A 21873-nucleotide genomic window follows, 5' to 3' on the forward strand; every position below is an offset into this window, starting at 1 on the left:
TTCCCAGGCATCTATTTAGCTTGAAAAGATGCAAAATATTTAGCAGTATAAATACCTAATCGCCTCCAAAAGGCTCAACAAATTGGAATGAAGTGCCCTAGCTGTGGTAAAAGGAGTATGGACATTGTTGATGATGTGTTCCTTGCTCACCTGGTGCTAGACTGAGTTGGTAGTGGAGAACTCTTGGTCTGCTCAACTGATTTGTGCTGGCTGGCTTCTGAAAACACACCAAACACACCTTTATATCAACCAAGTAAAATATGCTTTATGTAATAAAAGCTAGACTAAAGTAAATGCAATTAACATTAGATTGGAGATCTTAATAAAATATATCTGAGCTATATGAAGCAAACAAGTTGGAAAAGGCAAGCAGAAAAAAAAGGAGGAATTTACCTATGCATGCTTGTAGCTGGCTGGTCAACACCTTTCTAATTTCATTTACCCAGGTAGCTTTAATTTCAGGTGTTTGAGCCTGTCGGAGATATTGACATATGGTAGAATTAGAAGACAGACTCACTTAAATGCACCTTCCAAAGAGCGTTCTCTAAAGTCTTGCACATGGCATATGGTAACTTATTAAACCTAGACTAAATATACTGTATACATAAAGTTATATAACAATCCTTGGTACACAAACTCCTGCCCAATAACATTAGCACTTATTGCATACTTCCATACTAAATGCAATATGGTCTCAAACTTAAAGCAAGTTGAGGAAAGTGGAAAGATAGCTCTGGACCCACTGGGTTATCTTACTGGAATTGTTAACTTAAAGTATTTATGTTGGTGTAAATGATCGGGTTTCTGGGCAGGCACCCCAGAGTCTCTTTGGCTTGTAGTGTAATGTAACGATAATTGAAACTGAAGTGCCACATGACTGCTAAGAGGTCCAGATACAACAATGTTCCATTAAAAGTCAGGGGTACAGTCCAAAATGTACCCCTGACCTTCAATAGAATTAATTTGCATCTGGACCTCTTAGTGGTGTGGCGCCTCAATTTTAATTCTCAAAAATTAAGAGGGCTACAGTCTTTGTCAAATTGTTATTGCCATCTCTCTATAAAGAATTCCATCATCACCTGTTAGGACAGAAAGTGATGAGAAAGTTCTCCAACCGTGACAAAGACATAAATAAAAATATAGTTTTAATTTGCATGGGTAAGGATTCAAACTTTCAAAAATTGTTTTTATTGCTGTCTGTTCTTTCCTATCCAGGTGATTATTTTATACACAACAGTTTATAAAACAACATATTTTTTCTACACAGTAATTCTAAACAGTATAACTGTGTATCTCTTTAACCAGTGCAATTTGCAGGCATATGTTTGTAAACAATATGCTAGCGATCACCATGATTGGCTGTCATGGTGGTCCACATGTTTGAGAAGCATGCTGATTGATTCCATATCTTTAGCCTGAGAACTGTGCCTGTCATTGACAGCTTAGTATCAGGACTAGGAGCATGCACAGGTGCACACCACTTATTCACAGCTGTACTATAGTGTCATTTCCCAACAGTGTGGGGAGCTGTGCCTGAGAACACTCATTTACAGATTGCAGATGTAAAGCAGTTAAAAGCACAATGATTTTAGGAATCTACTAAATCAATATTTAGTGCTGAAGCAGCTCATATAGTCTACATTATCTTCCTTAACACAACAGGTTGAACAAATCATCACGTTTTTCACCAGCATCAAATTCAATACTTAAAAAGTACTTTTTACTTATTTATTTCAGGTACTTCTATAGAGCCATTCATTTATGCAGTGCTTTACAAACATATTGTACATTCACATCAGTCCCTAACCCTCAAGGGGCGTACAATCTAAGGTCTCTAATTCACATTCATACATACATATTCTAGGGCCAATTTAGACAGGAGCCAATTAACCTACCAGCATGTCTTTGGAGTGGGGAAGGAACCCGGAGTACCCGGAGGAAACCCATGCAGGCACAGGGAGAACATGCAAACTCCAGGCAGGGGGTGCTATGGCTGGGATTTGAACCACCGACGCTACTACTGCCAGGCGGAAGTGCTAACCATTTAGCCACTGTGCTTAAGCTACCTATATGGTAGAAATTGAATCAGTACTCCATATTCCAATCACTTTACATTAGCCTCTCTCTCCTGGTTGTTGTATATTTACATTTGCATAGATACCAAAGATTCCCCAGTGAATTTTATGGGTCTGATATAGAGACAAAGAACTACAAATTTATTGTATGGAACGTCATACTTCTGGATCATGATCACTGAGTGCAGTTCATCTTTAATGTTCATAATGAGGCATTAGCAGCAGAAAGCAAAATAACCTTACCTGAACAATGTAAACTTCTTCTCTTAAATTGTAAGAGATTTCAAATTTTTTGCTGTCCCCTTTTACATACTCAGTTATTCCAACATTTGCCATCTAGCAAACAAGAAAAAAAATGTTTTAGTAACTAGACAGATAGATGCAGAGATTTGTTATGGTTTCCAAAAAAATTATTAAAGAAGATCTTTGGCATTATAAAGAACAATAAACCTCAATTTAGTATTTATTTGACTTGTTTGCCATTTAAACAATGTCTTTTTGGCAAACGTGAACAAGATTTTTGTTAAGAATCTTTTGCAATTCAGTGTGTTTAAACATATTCATCCTTTAAAGTTCATAGCTAAATCCAGACTACAATAAAGAACTAAAGCTACACTGATAGGCTACAGTCTAAGCGTTAGCACTCTTTCAATCGCCCATGACCAGACCAAGTTCTGTCCAATTAAAAAGTTGTGGATGCTCGCTTGCAGTCAACCTGGTAACAAATTTTCAATTTACTTTAATTGCCTTTAAACATTCACTACCTGTATTACTGATCTCCTAGAGAAATATTTTCCACACTGTTCCTTATGTTCCCCTCTGACCTACTTAGGGGGTTGATTTACTAAAGGCAAATAGACTGCGCTTTGCAAGTGCAGTTGCACTCTGCAAGAGCATTTGCTCCAGAGCTTAGTAAATGAGGTGCAGCTTCACTTTGCAAATATCCAGTCACATGTAAGGAAAATAATACAGCATTTTTGCCGACACAGGATTGGATGATGGAAGTCAGCAGAGCTTTTCCTCATTTACTAAGCTCTGGAGCCAAAGCCCTAGCACAGTGCACAGTCTATTTCCTTTAGTAAATCAACCCTTTAATGTATTTATTGCTTGTAATCTCATGCATGACTAAGATTTCTCTAGAGCATCCGCCATGTTCTAGAACAGCCTCTCTCAACCAGGGTGCCCCGGCACCCTGGGGTGCCTCCAGGCCTTTTTAGGAGTGCCTTGGTAATATGCTTAAAAACTGCCCATTAATTGTATACAAGACAGCAGGTGGATCAAGCCTACCTTTTAGTTACACAAAGCCATAGGTTTTCATTGCGCACTTTTACAACCTGCCGGTATCCTAACAACCAAGTACAACATTAGTTGATAAGGAGGACATCATGGTCACATGGTCACGTGGGGTCACATTAGCTGAGTGAGGGAGAGAAACTAAAGGAGAAAAACACTGGTATACTAGTCAGTACCAGTTTGCCAAGGAAAATTTGCTTTGGAAGAATAAATCACCTCTTTGGGTGTCCTATGCATATGGATGTTGCTGCATTATGTAAAACTATTAGAATAGTTTTTTTACATTTTAGAATGGGGTGCCTTGAGATTGTGCAGAATGTTAAAGGGTGCCTTGAGATTGTTCATAATTTTAAAGGGTGCCTTGAGTGAAAAAAGATTGAGAAACACTGCTCTAGAATTCTATTGTTGGCCCTATTAGATTATCATCCTACTCTATACACCAACTGCTCTTCACCTGTTAACTAATCTGCTTCCCCTAAGCCACAGCCATTTCCTTGCCTGTGGTGTCTAATGTTTCTGTACATTTTCTCCTGTGTCTTCTCTCCTGGGTCAGTAAGTCACATCTTTATTTAGATCACTATGTCACTATTATGTTAGCACTTTGAAAAGAATAAGAATATTGCTACTCTAAAAATCTGGGTGCACCCCTTAGAAGAACAATTTTTCAGGCTACTTAATTAAATATTTGCCAATGACATACAAGCATTTATTAATACTTATATTTTAAAACAGTTCTATACTAAGATAGCCTGGTACTCTTTTTAATCACCACTATTAACATGCTCATCTGAAGTGTTGTAGCTTTACAGGGTCATAATGGTGTGGTGAAAACATACTTACATTTAAGGAATGTTTGAAGCTGTAAGAGGGGGCCTTCTCATAGCCCTCCCCATTCTCTTCCCTCTTCTTGCAGAACAGCACGGCCTTCTCATGGAGAAACAAGTGTCTCTGCATTGGTTTAAACCTTGCTAGGTCCTTTACCTTGGAATGACCTTTTTTATGCTCAGTCCACACATTGAAAGAACCTTGCATCAATAGTTTCCCAAGATCATTCAAGTTACCCTGGAATAAACATTGAGTATTGATGATTATTTACCAAGGAAAGCATACATGTGTAACCTTTTAAATTAATACGATTGTAAATTAACAAAATTGACTAAAATGAAGATTGAAAGAAGAGACTCAATCCTGCCCCACATGTGACTATTTTCTATGACAGATGACAAAAACATGTAAATCAAACACAACTTAACATTTTTCCAAAAACCTTAAATTGCCAAGTATCATTCACTACTGAGCTTTTCTCTTTCTCCCCAGCATCAACCCCAAATCCTAAGGATTAGCTGCAGAAGTATTGCTGCTCTCCGTGCAGGAGCAGCTGTGTCCATAAATTAATCCAACATGACAGCACTACCATGCACCAATCAGAAAGGCTTGCTCTCCCTTGAAAGTGTTGCTGATTGGTGCACTGTTGTGCTGACATGTTGGATTGTTATACAAATAAATCAATTTTCTTTTACAGAAAAATAATAAACACAAATATATTTGCAGAAAAAGAATGTGCATTTATTATTATTCCGAACCTGCAAAGCATTGCAACTGATCTCCGGTACAATCCCAGGCTCATGCAGCCTATTCCTCCAGCTCTATGTCCCTACTTAGGTATAGGCTTTCAGTTAAGCTGACCATAGATGGATCAAATCTTGGCTGGTTCAGCAGGGACTGGCTGAGATTCAATCCATCTATGGGTAGGCTGGTTGTACTGAAATCGATGCATCGATCAACTTCGGTACAACCAGCCTGTCAGATATTGTGCATGCAATTACTGCACTGCCATAGTCGACAACATTAATCATTGTGTTCTGCCAGTAGAGAAAGCTCCCCACCAGCAGAACACAATAGCACTGTAGGAGGAATTCCCTCATCAACACGGATTTTGTTGATGAGGGAATTGAATGATTTTCTTTTCTGCAACCTGTGGTTGCAGGAAAGAAAATTGAATCATATATATGTTGTTTTAGAGACCTGGCAGAAGTGTCAATGGACTCTGAATGGGGTGATCAATGCATCTGTGTTCCATTGAGAACTACAAGTCCGTCTTCTATGGTGGCAGACAGGACTCTTAACAAATGGCAAGGCTGTCTGGGCAGAGCCATGCACAGCTGTTCCAATTTAAAATCTGACAGCTGTTTGGTGCCATGGTACATCCTAAATGATGATGTAACAGTCTTAAAGGTTGAGTTGGCCATCAAATCTCCTTGCAGCTGAGAGTTTAATCTGATTGTTGACAGCTATCTCATTGGATTCAGATAAACCTCAGTATTCTGCACATGTAGAGACTTCCAACAAGTAGTTAAAACTCTCCATAGCACAGAGATTTAATTAGCTGTGTACACCTAGCCTAAAGTTGGCCATATAAGTTGCAATTTGGTGGAGTAATCAAACTTATAATTCCATTTTTTTTCTTTTGAAACTGCAAAGAAACAAAAATGTTAGTTTAGATTTCCCTAATCTAATTTAGCAAAAAAATTCTGGTCACTTTTGAAGACTTTTTTCCAGTTTTGGATTAGTCTTTTAATAAACTGTATTAAAGCTCCCAATTTACTGTCCTGTTAATCCTGACTGAATTCTGGTGGTATATCATACTTGTGCATGGTAAATTGCTTAGCGTCTGATGATTATATTTGCAATACCGATTTGATGAAAATGGTGAATTGCCAGCTTTACGTCCATGGCCAGTGCTCTTACTACAACACGTATACTGATCAGGTGGTAATGAAGACAGACCATCCCATTCTCACTCACAGAAATGATATGATGATGATCAGGCAGAAATCTGCAATAAAGTTTGCTGAAATCCTCACAATGTATATAGGTTACCAGGTGGGAATTGCTTCACTTTACCTATGCCTAAATTACAGAAGGCTGCAGTGAAACGTTAAAGGCTACGTTCACCTTTTATAACATGCTACATCTGTATTCAGGGTTACTGCTGAAGCCAAACACCCCCCCCCCCCCCCCCCCCAAGTCCAAGCTACATAGTTACATAGCCTGGCTGAAAAAAAAAGACAAAAGTCCATTCAGTTCAGCCATTTAAAAAAAAAATTGTTGTAATCCTATGCTCACAGTTGATCCAGAGGAAGGCAGAAGAAACCCAGCAAAGCATGGTCCAATTTGCTCCTGCTTGAAAAAAACTTCCTTCCTGATCCCGGAAAGGCAATCGGATATTCCCTGGATCAACTTTACCTATAAATGTTAGTATCCAGTTATATTCTGTGTATCTAATAAAGAATCCAGACCTTTTTTGAAGAAATCCACTGAGCTGGCCAGAACCAGCTCTTGAGGGAGTCTATTCCACATTTTCACAGCTCTTACTGTGAAGAAACCTTTCTGTATCTGGAGATTAAATTTCTTTTCCTCCAGACGTAAAGAGTGCACCTTGTCCTCTGTGATGACCTCAGGGTGAATAACTCTACACAGAGTTCACTATATGAACCACTGATGTATTTATACATGTTGATCATGTCTCCCCTTAATCTCCTCTTCTCAAGAGAGAATAAATTCAGTTCCTCTAATCTCTCCTCATAGTTGAGCTCCTATATGTCTCTTATCAGTTTGGTTGCCCTTCTCTGTACTTTCGCCAGTTCCCCAGTGTTCTTTTTGTGAATTGGTGCCCAAAATGGAACTGCATATTCCAGATGAGGTATTACTAATGATTTGTACAGGGGTAAAATGAGATCTCTCTCTCTGGAAGAGAGGATTTTGTTCACTTTAGAAACCACAGCTTGGCATTGCATGCCATTATTAAGCTTGTGATCTACCAGAACTCCCAGATCCTTCTCCACCATTGCTTCCCCCAGTTGTACCCCCCTAGTATGTATGATGTATGCATATTCTTAGCCCCCAAGTGCATAACCTTACATTTATCAACATTAAACCTCATTTCCCCCATAGTTGCCCAATTACACAGTGCATTGAGGTCAGCTTGAAGACATCCTGTAAGAATGTTATTCTACTGCACAGCTGTGACATTGTGACATCAAGAAGGGATTTTCACCCCACACCTGCTGTCACAATTTAGAAAAAAAAAAAAAAAAAAAAAAAAAAAAAAAAGGACTCCTTGTGGGGCTCAGACTAACCAGATGCTTCATTTATTCGCAGAGTTCTGTGAATAGGAAACTACTGTTGGCTTTTGCGTCTGACAGCTTGTAGTTATTAATAAACTTCTAGAGCGCTGCTGAGCGCTCTAGGTAGTTTACGGATGCTTCCAGTCAGTGTGTAAATGCCTGCCTGTACAAGATATGAGCAGACAGATTACGCAACAGCCCTGCATTGTATCCATGATCTGCTGATCACTAGTGCAATGCTTCACAGGCTCCCAATAAAAAAAAAAAAATTAAAAAAAAAATGCACATTTTATCTGCAAAAAGATGTGCATTCAATTAATTTTTTTTCAAAAGGTGAACTTATCCTTTAACGTTATAAAGTTTATGTACCAAATGAGTAATAAGTAATCACTTGCCTCATAACCAGTGATGGCTATCTGGTGCATTGAGTCATTGACAGCCTTGAGTATACCAAGAATAGAAGCCAAAGCTTCCTGCAGATCTTCAGCCCCTTCACAGTTCTTACTGTACTTCAGCATCTCCTGAATAAGAAAAAAAGGTTTATATTGAGAATATATATCACATCATAGAAAATTATTTTAGTGCAAATCTCTCATCTCATCAGGTTGGCATTTTTGCTGTAATATAGTGCTTGGTGCACTTCTGCACCTTCATTCCTGTCCTTGTAAACAAGTCACCCAATTTGCAAGACGGTATAAGACAGAATATTTTCTAACAAACCTCTTGTGCTGGACTTTTTGCTTAGAAGAATGAGCATGCAATCTGTTTTTGAAATACACTTTAAAAATGGTTGTTAACCTTTCATTTCAGAAACATGTTACAATTTAATACTTAAAGTAGAACTTCACTCTCTCAATCAACATGAACTATTTCTAATACTTAAGCTGCTAGTATTATTAAATAGATAGGAAAGTATATCATATATGCTTGTTTTAACTTTTTTTTTTTTGGCATTCCTTCATTCACTGCCTGGTTTCCATGGCTAGGCAAATTATGTCATACATCCCAGGAGTCTTCAGGAGGGGAGGGTTCTCAGCTCAGCCAATGTCTGAGCTGAGGACAGATGGATTCCAGGAAGTAGCTGCTACATAAATTAACTGCCCTTACTCAAGATGGCCACTGCCAGAAATGCCAGGAGATATTTTTCAAAATGATTTCTCAGCAAAATAAAGCACAGAGACATGGATGGATGGAAAAGTTTGTTTTAAATATTAGAAATTAATTCTATTGCATTTTTGGCTTGTGGTACTCAGATGCAGTAGAGTTCCACTTTAAAGTGTTATTAACCCACAACAGTAAAATCAGTCTGTATATGCAGTAAAGCATGCTTGTTATACTCACTGTGGAACCTAAGGGGTTAATCCTAGACATTGTTTAAAAAGGCTGTTTGATCCTGTCTTCTCTGATCCTCCCCTTTCACTGTCCCTAATCCATCTGCTGATCGTACAGAGCTCTAGGAGTCACTCTGCACATGCACAGTTTAGCATGTATGGCTAGAGTGTTTTGTTTTCTTTGGGAAGGTGCATGTGATCAGCACAGGGCCAATCAGCACTGTCCAGACAGAGGGTCAGGGGTCAGCCTTATAGGACAGTCAGAGGAGAATGAAAACTCCTCTTAAAAGATTAACCAGTGCTCAGGTGGACACTGATAGAGCTCACAAGACTGCTGTATACTGCTGATGAGAAAAGGTATTTAGTAGTTTATATTTATTAAATTTCCATGTTCTGTGTACCATGGGAGACCAGATATAGTGACTGCAGGGTCCTGGATTTAGTATCACTTTTAAACTAAAAAAGTAATAAATTGTTACATATTGTTTCTTACAAATATGACAGACAAATTGTTACTGCAGGTCGCTCCCCACCAGGGGTGGACTGACAACTCATGGCGCCCCCGGGCAATAGGAAATCATGGGGCCCTTGTGTCCTCGCCAACATTCAAACCACACCCAAAAAAGCCTATGAAAAGGTATCAGGGGCATCTCATGGGGCCCCCTACTGACCCCGGGCCGTGCCCAAGTGCTGGAATGGTCAGTCTGTCCCTGCCCCCCACGCATAATACATAACACTTAGGTGTTTTCATCAGTAATATCTACCTTCAGTAAAAGCTGGTACTTCGTTATCCTCTGTACAGGCTTTAGTAAATAAGAGTCCAGACTAAGCTTATGATCAAGCTTCCTCTGACATTCCTGCAACCACAAAAATTAATGTTAGGTTTTGCCATCAGTTTAAATATGATTTAAAAGGCTAATGTACTTAATGGTAACCTGGAAAAAAGCTGCATCTGAGCACTGGCGCCACAGACTCTCTGACCTGGGCTTGTTCTGGCAGTACTTCTCATATATCTGGAAATCTTCCATCTGCATTGGGGAAAACAGTGTATTATTGGTAAAATTAAATATTTTAGTAGTTTACACAATTCCATACTTCTATTCACTGTGTAACCTCTGTATAATGTCACCTGTTGGTTTTCATCACACTAGAAATGTTCTTTAAATGATGCCTCTCTGTGTTCAAGTAAAACTGAAGCATATGGTATTTTACCTGTAATGTTATGTAGTATTTACACCATGTTATCAATGGTGCTAATTTAGACTGATTTTACATAAAAACCATAGACTCCATGCTCTGCTGCTGTGACAGAAACAGGGCATTCACATCAAATAATTATAGCCACTATAGTGCCTCAAAGATATATTCATTTTCTCTCTCTCACACACATACATACACACAGACATACACATATATATATCAAGCTCTTTGGCATCAACTCAACTTGCTGTCTTTGGAGGAGGAGGAATTCTGCCTATGACCCCAAGAACACCATCCCAACTGTCAAACATGGTGGTGGAAACATTCTGCTTTGGGGGTGTTTAATGCAGTGCAGTTGTCCTGTCCCCTTAGCAGAAAAAGGGACGATGGACAGGGCAATGTACCATCAAATCTTGGGTGAGAACCTTCTTCCCTCAGCCAGGGCATTGAAAACGGGTCGTGGATGGGTGTCCCAGCATGACAATGACCCAAAACACACGGCCAAGGCAACAAAGGAGTGGCTCAAGAAGAAGCACATTAAGGTCCTGGAATGGCCTAGCCCAGGGGTGGGCAAACTTTTTGACTTGAGGGCCGCAATGGGTTCATATATTGGACCCGGGGGCCGGACCAAGAGTAGATGAATGATGTGTATGTGTCATCCATAGTAAGTATAGTAATATTCCCCCATAGTAAGCATAGTAATTCATCCCCCATATAGTAATTCATCCCCATATAGTCATTCATCCCCCATATAGTCATTCAACCCCCATAGTAATTCATCCCCCATATAGTAATTCATCCCCCCTATAGTAATTCATCCCCCATATTAAGTCCCCAAGTCCCCCCTGTGTCAATTCACTTACCTTTGCTCCACGCGTTCCTCTCGCCGTGTTCTAGCGCCGTTCCGGTGTAGCATGAAAATCTGTCTCCTATGAGGATCTGTCCCCCTCGACGTATCTGCGCATGTGCCAGTTTCAGGCATTAGCAGCCGATCGGCAATCTCCGGCACATGCGCAGATACGTCGAGGGGGAAAGATCCTCATAGGAGACAGATTTTCATGCTACACCGGTCTTCAGGGCGGACTGCGAGAGGAGCCTAGAGGGAGCCTAGCTCCGCGGGCCGGATTAAAAGGTCCACCGGGCCGTATACGGCCCGCGGGCCGTAGTTTGCCCATTGCTGGCCTAGCCAGTCTCCAGACCTTAATCAGATTGAAAATCTGTGGAGGGAGCTGAAAGTTTGAGTTGCCAAACATCATCCACCAAACCTTAAAGACTTGGAGAGGATCTGCCAAGAGGAGCGGGCCAAAATCCCTCCTGAGATGTGTGCAAACCTGGTGGCCAACTACAGGAAACGTCTGACCTCTGATTGCCAACAAGGGATTTGCCACCAAGTACTAAGTCATGTTTTGTGAAGGGGATCAAATACTTATTTCCCTCATGAACATGCAAATCAGTGCATCATTTGTTAGACATGCATTTCTTTTGAATTTTTTGTTGCTATTCTGTCTCTCAGTGTTACAATACACCTCCCATTCAAATTTTAGACTGATCATTTCTTTGTGAGTGGGCAAACATTCAAAATCAGCAAGGGATCAAATACTTATTTCCTTCACTATATATATATATATATTTTCTCTGTCTCCATGTTCCATGTCCTAAAGATGCTGCAAAAGTTAAACGAGTTGACATTGCTATATTAGGGCTGTTTAGCCATGTAGTGGTTTTAAAATACACTTTTATGGCTTGCCTAATAGAATTTGTATTTTTATGAAGGTGAGTCTGTCCTATACTATACCAGTAAAGTCCCATAGTATTTTTGGGGTTTTTCTACACCTCCAGAGCTGGCTCATCTTGGGAAAAGCAGTAACATATAGAAAACCGTATATTAGCCCATCCAATTGTTATTTCCCCAGACACCTCCATTTATGGGTATACTAAATGGAAACACTTATGAGAGAATAATGGAGGCTGCCATTGCTAACCTTTGTTTTTGAGAATGCTTTTTCTTCATTGGCTGCCTTGCTAAAGTTTTGGTATCAGTGCTGTCCGAGTTTGTAACCTGTTCTGGCAGTTTTCGTCATTTACAGCATACTACATCTGGGTATGCGACTGAAAAGTACTGACGTTAGACACAGCTAGTCATCTATTATTTTTTGAATGAGGCTAATAATGGCAGGCCCCATACAGCTTTCATTACAGTCATTTTAAAACACACAACCTCATTTCTTTAATTTTTCCTGCAGTAAATTAAATTTTTCACTTTGTCCTCAATGTAGATTTATTCCCTATTAATTTGTGATTAAATCGTGATTTGCAAGTGCCCATATTAAAGTTGCAAGTCTATCTGCTTACCCTTTCCAGAAAACATCTTCCTACTAGCTCCGGATAGTCAGTGTAATTTTCCAGTTCTCTCAAAAATATCCTAACCAGAAAAAGCAAAGTCAATACTGGATTAACAAACGGTTCATACATCCCTCTTTTGCTAAGAAATAGATAATGCTCAAAATAATCATGGTTAAAATCTGGTATTTATTTAGGGAAAAAATGTAATACATTTCTAGACAAATGAAAATCAGAAATGGTAAAATGCAATATTTTTTGAAACAAAGTGGAAAACATACATAATTCACATGTATTTGCAGTAGGGTTGCCGCCTCATCACTTTAAAACCAAACACATTAATTACACAGGTTCTGAGGCTAATTTAATGCAGATAAGGCACTAAGTGAGTTTAATTAACCACAGAAGCCACTGGACCTGTGTAATAATGTGTGGTCAGCTTAAAAGGGATGAGGTGGCAACCCTAATTTGCAATGCCAAAAATTACTCAAATTCTGGGTTCATATTTATGTTTAAAATAATTCCTATTGGTAGCATTTCACATTCTTATATGCTTCCACTTCCTTACTTATGGTATTGTGATAAATATAGAGATTTGTACTCTAGCAACCTTCAGGAGCTCACAGTGGCTCAGTGCATCTATTTTGTCTGTAAACTGTTGAAATATCCGCCACATAGGGAGTGTATTGTTTTAAAATGAGGTGGCCAGTTCAGTGATTTACATTTTGAGGAGGCTCAACAAACCACAAAGCAGGAAGCATATGTAACCAGCAAATATGGCTCCTCCTTTGTACATTCAGCACATAAATCCTAAATTATACATGTAGCACCCTCCTAGTCTGGTGCTAAGATGTGTATAGTTGGGTAAATCCAGTGTGGTATTCTGCGTAACAGAGTGCTGTGATTGGTCAGTTAGGTCTACTCATGCTGCTCTGGTGCTGTTGGAGATTGTCCGGGTTCTACCTGCCTTCAGGAAGCTAAGAGCCTTCCAGAACATGGGTAGGGGCTAAGCAAATGCACAGCATGAATATGGATACAGCCCAGGCCAACTGCAGGGGAGGGTGGCCCCACTGAATGCTGGGAATGGCATTTATATTCTGAGAGCACATAGGTTCAGTGTCTTTCCCAGGGGTGGATTGCACCAAGCCAGGCTGGAGGCAGGCTGCCTCACCTGGCACTTGCTGCCATGTGATCTCAGGTGGGTTGACCTGAGGGCCTGAAGTTAGAGAGACCCTGGTTCTTCAGTGAGGAGCGCTGTCTGCCAAAGATCTGTTTGGTATCACTGGAGAGCTACTACTTCAAAAAAAGACTTTGAGCACTCCCCTTTTACTTTGTATCAACAAGTAGTTTAGAAGTCTGCTATCTGCTTCAGCTAAGACTTCAAAAGTGTTCAACTAAGATCAGCTAGATGTCCTCAGTATGAATAGTTCTGATTTTGGAGTATCCTACTACAATTGCCCATCTCTATCCCTAGTTCTTCAATAAACTCCAAAAATAAAGCATCCCCTAGACTGGTCATTGAAGACAACAAGCATAAATATGTGTGAGTGTATTTGGCTGCAGAAATACACTCTGCCTGGCTGCAACTCGAAGCAAGGGGAGCCCGTGGAAAACATACAAGCGGCTCCTTCGGGGGTAGTGCTACATACATATAAAAACAGTTTTTCAAACATTACCACATCTACCACATAAGATTATTAACGAGAGCTGACGTATTTTATTTATTAAACCTCTGAAGACACTATAACCCTGGTGCAGCTGTGCGTGATAGCCAATTAGATTCTTACTTCAGCTTGTTCAATTAAGCTTTGACATAAAGAAAAAAAAAAACCACTGGAAGCTGATTGGTTTCTATGCAAAACTGCACTTTCTAGTTTTAGTAAATCAACCCTATACTTTTTCTTCAACAAGATGTAGAGTGTGTAAAACACACTTGTGACGGATTTCTGTTTGTTACTTACAATGCACTAGCTATAGTTACATAGTCTGGCTGAAAAAAAGACAAAAGTCCATCCAGTTCAACCATTAAAAAAAACAAAAGTTATAATCCTATGCTCACAGTTGATCCAGAGGAAGGCAAAAAACCCCCCAGCAAAGCATGATCCAAATTGTTCCTACAGGGAAAAAAAATTACTTCCTGATCCCCTGAGAGGCAATCAGACATTCTCTGGATCAACTTTACCTATAAATGTTAGTATCCAGTTATATTCTGTGTATCTAAGAAATAATCCAGGCCTTTTTTAAAGCAATCCACTGAGCTGGCCAGAACAAATTCTTGAGGGAGTCTATTCCAAATTTTCACAGCTCTCACTGTGAAGAAACCTTTCCATGTTTGGAGATTAAATTGCTTTTCCTCCAGACGTAAAGAGTGCCCCCTTGTCCCCTGTGATGACCTCAGGGTGAATAGCTCTATACCGAGTTCACTATATGAACCACTGATGTATTTATACATGTTGATCATATCCCCCCTTAATCTCCTCTTCTCAAGAGAGAATACATTCAGTTCCTCTAATCTTTCCTCATAGCTGAGCTCCTCCATGCCTCTTATCAGTTTGGTTGCCCTTCTCTGTACTTTCTCCAGTTCCCCAATGTTCTTTTTGTGAATTGGTGCCCAAAACTGAACTGCATATTCCAGATAAGGTGTATCACAATACAAGGTCAGGGTAATGTCAAGAAAGTGTAGTAAAAGGCTGACCTGTTATGAAAGTGGTAGATCTCTTCCATATTGCCAAACAAGACATCCTTCTTATTGTGAAGCATTGGAGAAAGCAGGTGCATTACTAAGGGACTCTCCATTTCAGCAGCATAACCCTTAAGAAAAAAAAAAACCACAAATGATCCCTGTGATACATAGTTATTTTATGTGATGGTCTAAAATGGACAAAGTAAACCTTCACAGCAAATAAGAGAAGACCATGATTCCCAAACGTGTAGAAGTCAGATAAAAGGATAGTAGAATGTAACAGCAATGGATCTTTCCTGTTTTAAAGTAATTTACATAAAAAAAGGTAGTCTTGTAGTAGCGTCTATTTGCCAGGTCCCCCCTCTTTAATGTACTTACTAATGTGGACAATGATTGGGTTCTTTGGTATTTGTGGTTGCTATGTCTACCTCTTGTTTATAGCTAATGGTTTGCAACCCCCTGTTGCATGATTTATATGATGTTTTGGTATGCACTTTATTTGCTGGACTTTAACCACTTGCCCTCCAGAAGATTCACCGCCCTTCCTGACCAGGCCATTTTTTTGCGTTACGTCACTGCGTTACTTTGACTGACAATTGTGCGGTCATGCAACACTGCAACCGAATGAAATTTATGTCCTTTTTTTGCCATGAATGGAGCTTTCTTTCGGTGGTATTTGATCGCCTGTGTGTTTTTTATTTTTTGCGCTATAAAAAAAAACAAACAATATTTTTGACTTTTTGCTATTAAAGATATCCAGTAAAACTACTTTTTACAAAAATCTAAATTTCAGCATAAAATTTAAGCCAAAATGTATTCTGCGACATGTCTTTGCTTTAAAAAAATCCCAATATGTGTAAATTAACTGGTTTACATGAAAGTTATAGCGTTTACAAATGGCGGTATATATACTGGGATTTTTATTTTTACTAGTAATGGTGGCGATCAGCGACTTATAGCCGGACCGCGGCAGGCATTTTGACACTGGGGAGAACTGACTTGGTGTCACTGACACCAATACAGTGATCAGTGCTAAAAAAAAAAAAAAAAAAAGCACTGACACTGTACTAATGGCAATGTGCAGGAAGGGGTTAACATGAGGGATGATCAAAGGGTTAACTGTGCGCTGTTTTACTATGTGTTGTGTGTTTGTGCTTCACTGTAAGTACACTGCTTTGCATGGCTGTGCACAGCCATCCTAAGCAGTGTGCACGAGATGGCAGGGAGGAGAACTGTTTTGTTTACAAACAGTTCACCTCCCCATCGGAGATACTCGGCAATCACCAGACACAGGCGAGTAATCACCGGTCGGGACCCGGTGATTGACAGCTGCAGCCGCGAATGGCGGTGTGGATGGCGATGCGCACCTCGCATGCACCCCCCTACCCGGAGATTTCTGCTATAGGGTGGTTGGGAAGCGGTTCACACTACATTGCTAATGTTCTGTTTGTTATTGGTATTTTCTTTGTTAATAAAGAGATTTATGAACAAAAAAAAAAATGTAATATTTGCTTTAAAGGCAGCCTGTATGTGCATGCAGCAAGATATCACAGAAGATGGGAGGGATCCAGCAGGGCTTGCACGTCATTTCCCTAAGACATGCAATCTTCTGCAAAATCTTCATATCCCGTTTGCCAAGCTTCTATTAGAACGTATTTGAGGTTGAAGCTAGGTGTGGCTGTCCAAAGACAGTATGATGGCACAAAAACAGCAGTGACAAATCTGTTAGCCACACAACTCTTGCATCCTCATATACTGCTGCAACGGCTGCGGAGTTGACAATACTAATGTAAATTTCAATAGGAAAGACAAAATGTTGTTACACTCTCCAAGGAAGTGGCTATTCAGCAGATCTCCCAATATAATCAACAAGTGTTTGCAGCATGTTATCAGGAAATTTAAAAAGGGTAGATTTATAGATATTGGCAGCCTACATCAAATTTGCTTTTTTTGAACATACTTCTACATTATTTCTAAAACTGTGATATTGTTGGATTAACAAGTTTAGCTTTATTAATGTTAAAAAGCAAACTCTGTACCTCAAGAACAGACAGAAGTTCTTCAACGTATACTCTTTCTGTCTCAATTAGTTCATTCATGACATGCCTGGAAACAAAATACGCAGATCAGCATCTAGACCAAGGATGATCACAAAGCATCATTATGATACATGCCTTCCAGGAAAAAAGCTTTCAATCTATGTGTAAAATATGAGAATTCTACCCTTACACTTTCATCATTAAAGTGGAACACCAAGCATTTATACAAAATATCCGGCAAAAATATGGATTCATACATATTCACCTCAATGCGCTTTCTAATATTTACTTCCTCTAATCTCCAACATGGCTGAGACTGGGCGTGCCAGTGCAATGCCCCTATCCTAGCATTTGTCAGGTGCTGATTGTTGAAGAGGAGGTAGAGCACAGGTACGTGTTCACCAGTGTGGCGATGCTCATTTATAGACCAATTAGCAAGCTGCGGGTGAGATAAGAAGCTACAGATTTGCAGAATTTCAATAGTGATGTCCCCCTTCTATCTTTATAGGGTGAGAGTGGTTTGTGACTCAGAAGAATAAATATATCACATTACAAAGACTTTTGTAGCGTTTTCTCCATTCTGTCTCAGTAAATGCCCAATTGCGTGCATCATTCATTAACACTGTCAAGTGTCTGTGCTTACCAAAGGCAACCTATAGATGATTCTACTTTCTTTACTTCCACTACATGCAGAAGGAAAGAATCGCTCAATTTCCCCATTAACAGTCATTGTTGATGAGGGAATGCCTACTGCAGTGTTCTGCTGGAGGGGGACACAGGGAACCTTCCCAGCCGGTGGAACACAATTATTACTGCTAGTAGCTATAGCTACTGACATTGATTGCATGTAGAAAAATCTGACAGGTTGTTTGTGTTTTCCCCCTTCTTCCTTTGCAATATAATATAAAATATACATTTGTAATTGGACTAAAGTTCTATTCTCTATGTGGTGTAGAAATAATCAGGGAACAAATAAATGATACACATAAGCAGCAGCTTTTAACATGAGGCTTATTTTTTAGTTGCAGATGGAGAAACTAATATGTAGAAATCAATATTCTCAAATGCTTGAATGCATTATCACAACAGTTACTATCAGAATAATATGGCTATGCCAGAGCTCTAACAATCCAATGAAAACTCAAAAAAGCTGTAGCCTCGATCAGGGGCGGACTGACCATTCGAGCACTCGGGCACTGCCCGAGGGCCTGGGGTCAATAGGGGGCCCCATGAAATGCTCCTGGTACCTTATTTATAGGCTTTTTTGGGTGTGCTTTGAGTGTGGGCAAGGACACAGGGGCCCCCTATTTCCCAGGGGCCCCATGAGTTGTCAGTCCGCCCCTGGCCTCGATGAGTAATTGCCATCAATCCATATTATTTTCATCATACTAGAACACTCAGTATAATGTACCTTCTTAGTACAGCCAGATTTTCTTCATCTTCCATCACTGAACAACTCCTGACTGGACCATCCACCTCACTCTACAAATAAAATGAAACATTGACATGCTGAAAATGTGAATTTAGCTACTTGCAGTGTGTGTTCATACACTGTCAACACAAAATGTTTCAATATAAAAGGGGTATAAAGTATAAAATATTGCTTACCTTTGTTCTCCGGTAGTTCATCCTTCTTTGAAGAACATTTTCAGGACTACCTCTGAGCTCTGCGGCCCTTTGGAGAACTAGATGTTGATACAAAACACTGTTGTTAAGAAAATATTTACATTGCTTATTGCTGGTATTGACATATTACTAGTAAAGTTTGGTGTATTAAATCTTACAAAAGTGTGCCGGTGCTTAATGGGAAAGGTTGAGGATATAAAAACAAAAAGGTAAAGCACTCAGTATGTGCAGAAGAGAAGTGTGGAGGGTAAGACGGAGGGTGGTTAGTGCAGGGGAGGAGGGTGAGCGGTATGATGGCAGGCATTGTGGAGTGCTTGACTTATAACTCCATATACATAGGAACTTGAAGGCTGTTGAATCCATGTGTACATATATCATCGTGGAACAGCCTTAACAGTAGGCCCTCTAGCTCCCATCTTTTCTCTGGTCTTAGAAATGATGGGTGTTGGGGACACACTGACACAGCTGAAATTTGTGTGTCCACAGTACCAAAAATGACCCCAGATATATCAATAAGTATACTGAAATGTTTAATGAGATTGGTGTTTTATTACCTGGAGAGGAATTGGGGGATTTGGCAAAGGCTTCTGGTCTAGGTGCTACAGGCTGCACAGGCCGGGTCTGTTTAGCGGCTAGTTTTCTAAGGCTTCCTTTCCGCTTCTCAAACATTTCTTGCGTACTTTGCTGTTTTTGGAACACTTTATTGACATGCTCCTGTGGTGCAAAATTCAATTATTGATCCTAAATTTTAGGAGCAAACAACAGAATCTGCTAAAATCCATAATTTTTTGCCATCTACCTGTAACTCTGCTGTGAGAATTGCTTCATACTGTGCCAAAACTATAGGCAAGTCCTTTATGATGTTTTCAGTACCACTTTCAAGGAACCTTTCTATCTCTTGCAGTGCTGATTCTGCCCCATCCTGAGTCTGGAACTTATCCACTGGTTGAGAAGCCAGTAGATAAATGCCTTCATCACACCATTCCATTGTCTGAAAGAAAGAAAGGCTGGTGGTTAGAAATAACACAGGATATTCTGTTATACCTTCCCAAGTACAGCAAGACACCACTTAATAATACAGCAAGAAATTTGTAGTAGCTACAGTGGGGATCGAAAGTTTGGGCACCCCAGCTAAAAATTTGTATTAATGTGCATAAAGAAGCCAAGGAAAGATGGAAAAATCTCCAAAAGGCATCAAATTACAGATTAGACGTTCTTATAATATGTCAACAAAAGTTAGATTTTATTTCCATCATTTACACTTTCAAAATAACAGAAAACAAAAAAATGGCGTCTGCAAAAGTTTGAGCACCCTGCAGAGTTAATATCTTGTACTGCTCCCTTTGGCAAGTATCACAGCTTGTAAACGCTTTTTGTAGCCAGCCAAGAGTCTTTCAATTCTTGTCTGAGGTATCTTTGCCCATTCTTCCTTACAAAAGTCTTCCAGTTCTTTGAGATTTCTGGGCTGTCTGTCACGCACTGCTCTTTTAAGGTCTATCCATAGATTTTCAATTATGTTGAGGTCAGGAGATTGTGAAGGCCATGGCAAAACCTTCAGTTTACGCCTCTTGATGTAATCCCCCGTGGATTTCGAGGTGTGTTTAGGATCATTATCCATTTGTAGAAGCCATCCTCTTTAACTTCAGCTTTTTCACAGATGGCATCAAGTTACCATCCAAAATTTGCTGAAATTTTATTGAATCCATTTTTCCTTCTACTCGTGAGATGTTCCCTGTGCCACTGGCTGCAACACAACCCCAAAGCATGATTGATCCAACCCCATGCTTAACAGTTGGACAGAGGTTCTTTTCATTCAATTCTGTGCCCCTTCTTCTCCAAACGTACCTTTGCTCATTCCGGCCAAAAAGTTCAATTTTAACCTCATCGGTCCACAGAACTTGTTTCCAAAATGCAACAGGCTTGTCTATATGTTCATTTGCAAAGTTCAAACGATGATTTTTGGGGTGAGGACGTAGAAGAGGTTTTCTTCTGATGACTCTTCCATGAAGACCATATTTGTACAAGTATCTCTTTATAGTGGAATAGTGTACCACAACTCCAGTGTCTGCCAGATCTTTCTGGAGGGATCGTGCAGTCAAACGTGGGTTTTGAATTGTTTTTCTCACAATCCTGCGAGCTGTTCTGTCTGATATTTTTTTTGGTCTTCCAGATCTTGCTTTAACTTCCACTGTTCCTGATGACTGCCATTTCTTAATTACATTCCGAACAGAGGATATGGACATCTGAAAACGCTTTGCTATCTTCTTATAGCCTTCTCCAGCTTTGTGAGCGTCAACTATTTTCAGTTTCAGTTTTCTAGACAACTGCTTAGAAGAAGCCATGGTGCTGATTGTTGGGGCAAGGTCAGATGAGTCTGGGCATTTAAAACCTTTGAGAATGACATCACCTGGTCTTCCCAGACGATGATTGAGAACAATCCATGACACTGGCAGGTCTCAGCTTTGCAAAGGGGGCAGTGCATGCTATAAATTCTGCAGGGTGCCCAAACTTTTGCAGACGCCATGTTTTTGTTTTCTATTATTTTGAAAGTGTAAATGATGGAAATAAAATCTAACTTTTGTTGACATATTATAAGAATGTCTAATCTGTAATTTGATGCCTTGGAGATTTTTCCATCTTTCCTTGGCTTCTTTATGCACATTAATACACATTTTTAGCTGGGGTGCCCAAACTTTCGATCCACACTGTATAAATTATATAACTATTATGCATCTGCAGTCAATGGCAAAAACACACTGGTGAGCAAACTGCTATCCTATTTGTGTAGAGAACAACAAACTGAAAAGGTTTCATGAGCACAGTGCATATGTTCTGTTCAAATAAATGGATAACAAGCATTCTTAAATCTGAACTCCAGCCCTACATTACCCTGATTTCACTACACACTCTGAGCTTCTCACAGTGTGCATTAGAAGCTGCAGCAAGTCAGAAAGAGTTAATTTCCTGGCTGGGTGATGTCCAATGTTATGCCTTTTCCTCTGTAGCCTGACTGTTTCTGGCCCACCCTTGATTTATTGAAATGTACTTCTTTCAGTCATGGAGGTAATGCCCCGTACACATAAGAATATCGGACGAATGATCATCCGGTTTTTTTTTTTTTTTTGCATGCCAGTCTCCTTATTGGAAATTAAAAGGGTA

General features: G+C 39.8%; 1 protein-coding gene across 4 annotated transcripts in view; it reads right to left on the reverse strand.

Annotated features, from left to right (window-relative positions):
- Positions 1-21873, reverse strand: part of MCF2L (MCF.2 cell line derived transforming sequence like) — a 249336-nt gene that overhangs the window by 21997 nt on the left and 205466 nt on the right. For all 4 annotated transcript variants that reach the window (XM_089693565.1, XM_089693564.1, XM_089693563.1 and 1 more), the window contains 14 exons: positions 19514-19705; positions 19269-19428; positions 18697-18773; positions 18500-18570; positions 17089-17155; positions 15062-15177; positions 12379-12448; positions 9762-9854; positions 9591-9683; positions 7891-8016; positions 4209-4430; positions 2319-2411; positions 394-472; positions 151-217 (listed from right to left, as the gene is read on the reverse strand). In XM_089693565.1, coding sequence (XP_089549691.1) covers positions 151-217; positions 394-472; positions 2319-2411; positions 4209-4430; positions 7891-8016; positions 9591-9683; positions 9762-9854; positions 12379-12448; positions 15062-15177; positions 17089-17155; positions 18500-18570; positions 18697-18773; positions 19269-19428; positions 19514-19705 — 1526 coding nt within the window. The remainder of the gene's footprint in view (positions 1-150; positions 218-393; positions 473-2318; positions 2412-4208; positions 4431-7890; positions 8017-9590; positions 9684-9761; positions 9855-12378; positions 12449-15061; positions 15178-17088; positions 17156-18499; positions 18571-18696; positions 18774-19268; positions 19429-19513; positions 19706-21873) is intronic.

The sequence above is a fragment of the Staurois parvus genome, unplaced genomic scaffold (genome assembly GCF_062004578.1).
Source record: "Staurois parvus isolate SC_StPar_1 unplaced genomic scaffold, SC_StPar_1.0 ptg000634l, whole genome shotgun sequence".
Taxonomy (NCBI): domain Eukaryota; kingdom Metazoa; phylum Chordata; class Amphibia; order Anura; family Ranidae; genus Staurois; species Staurois parvus.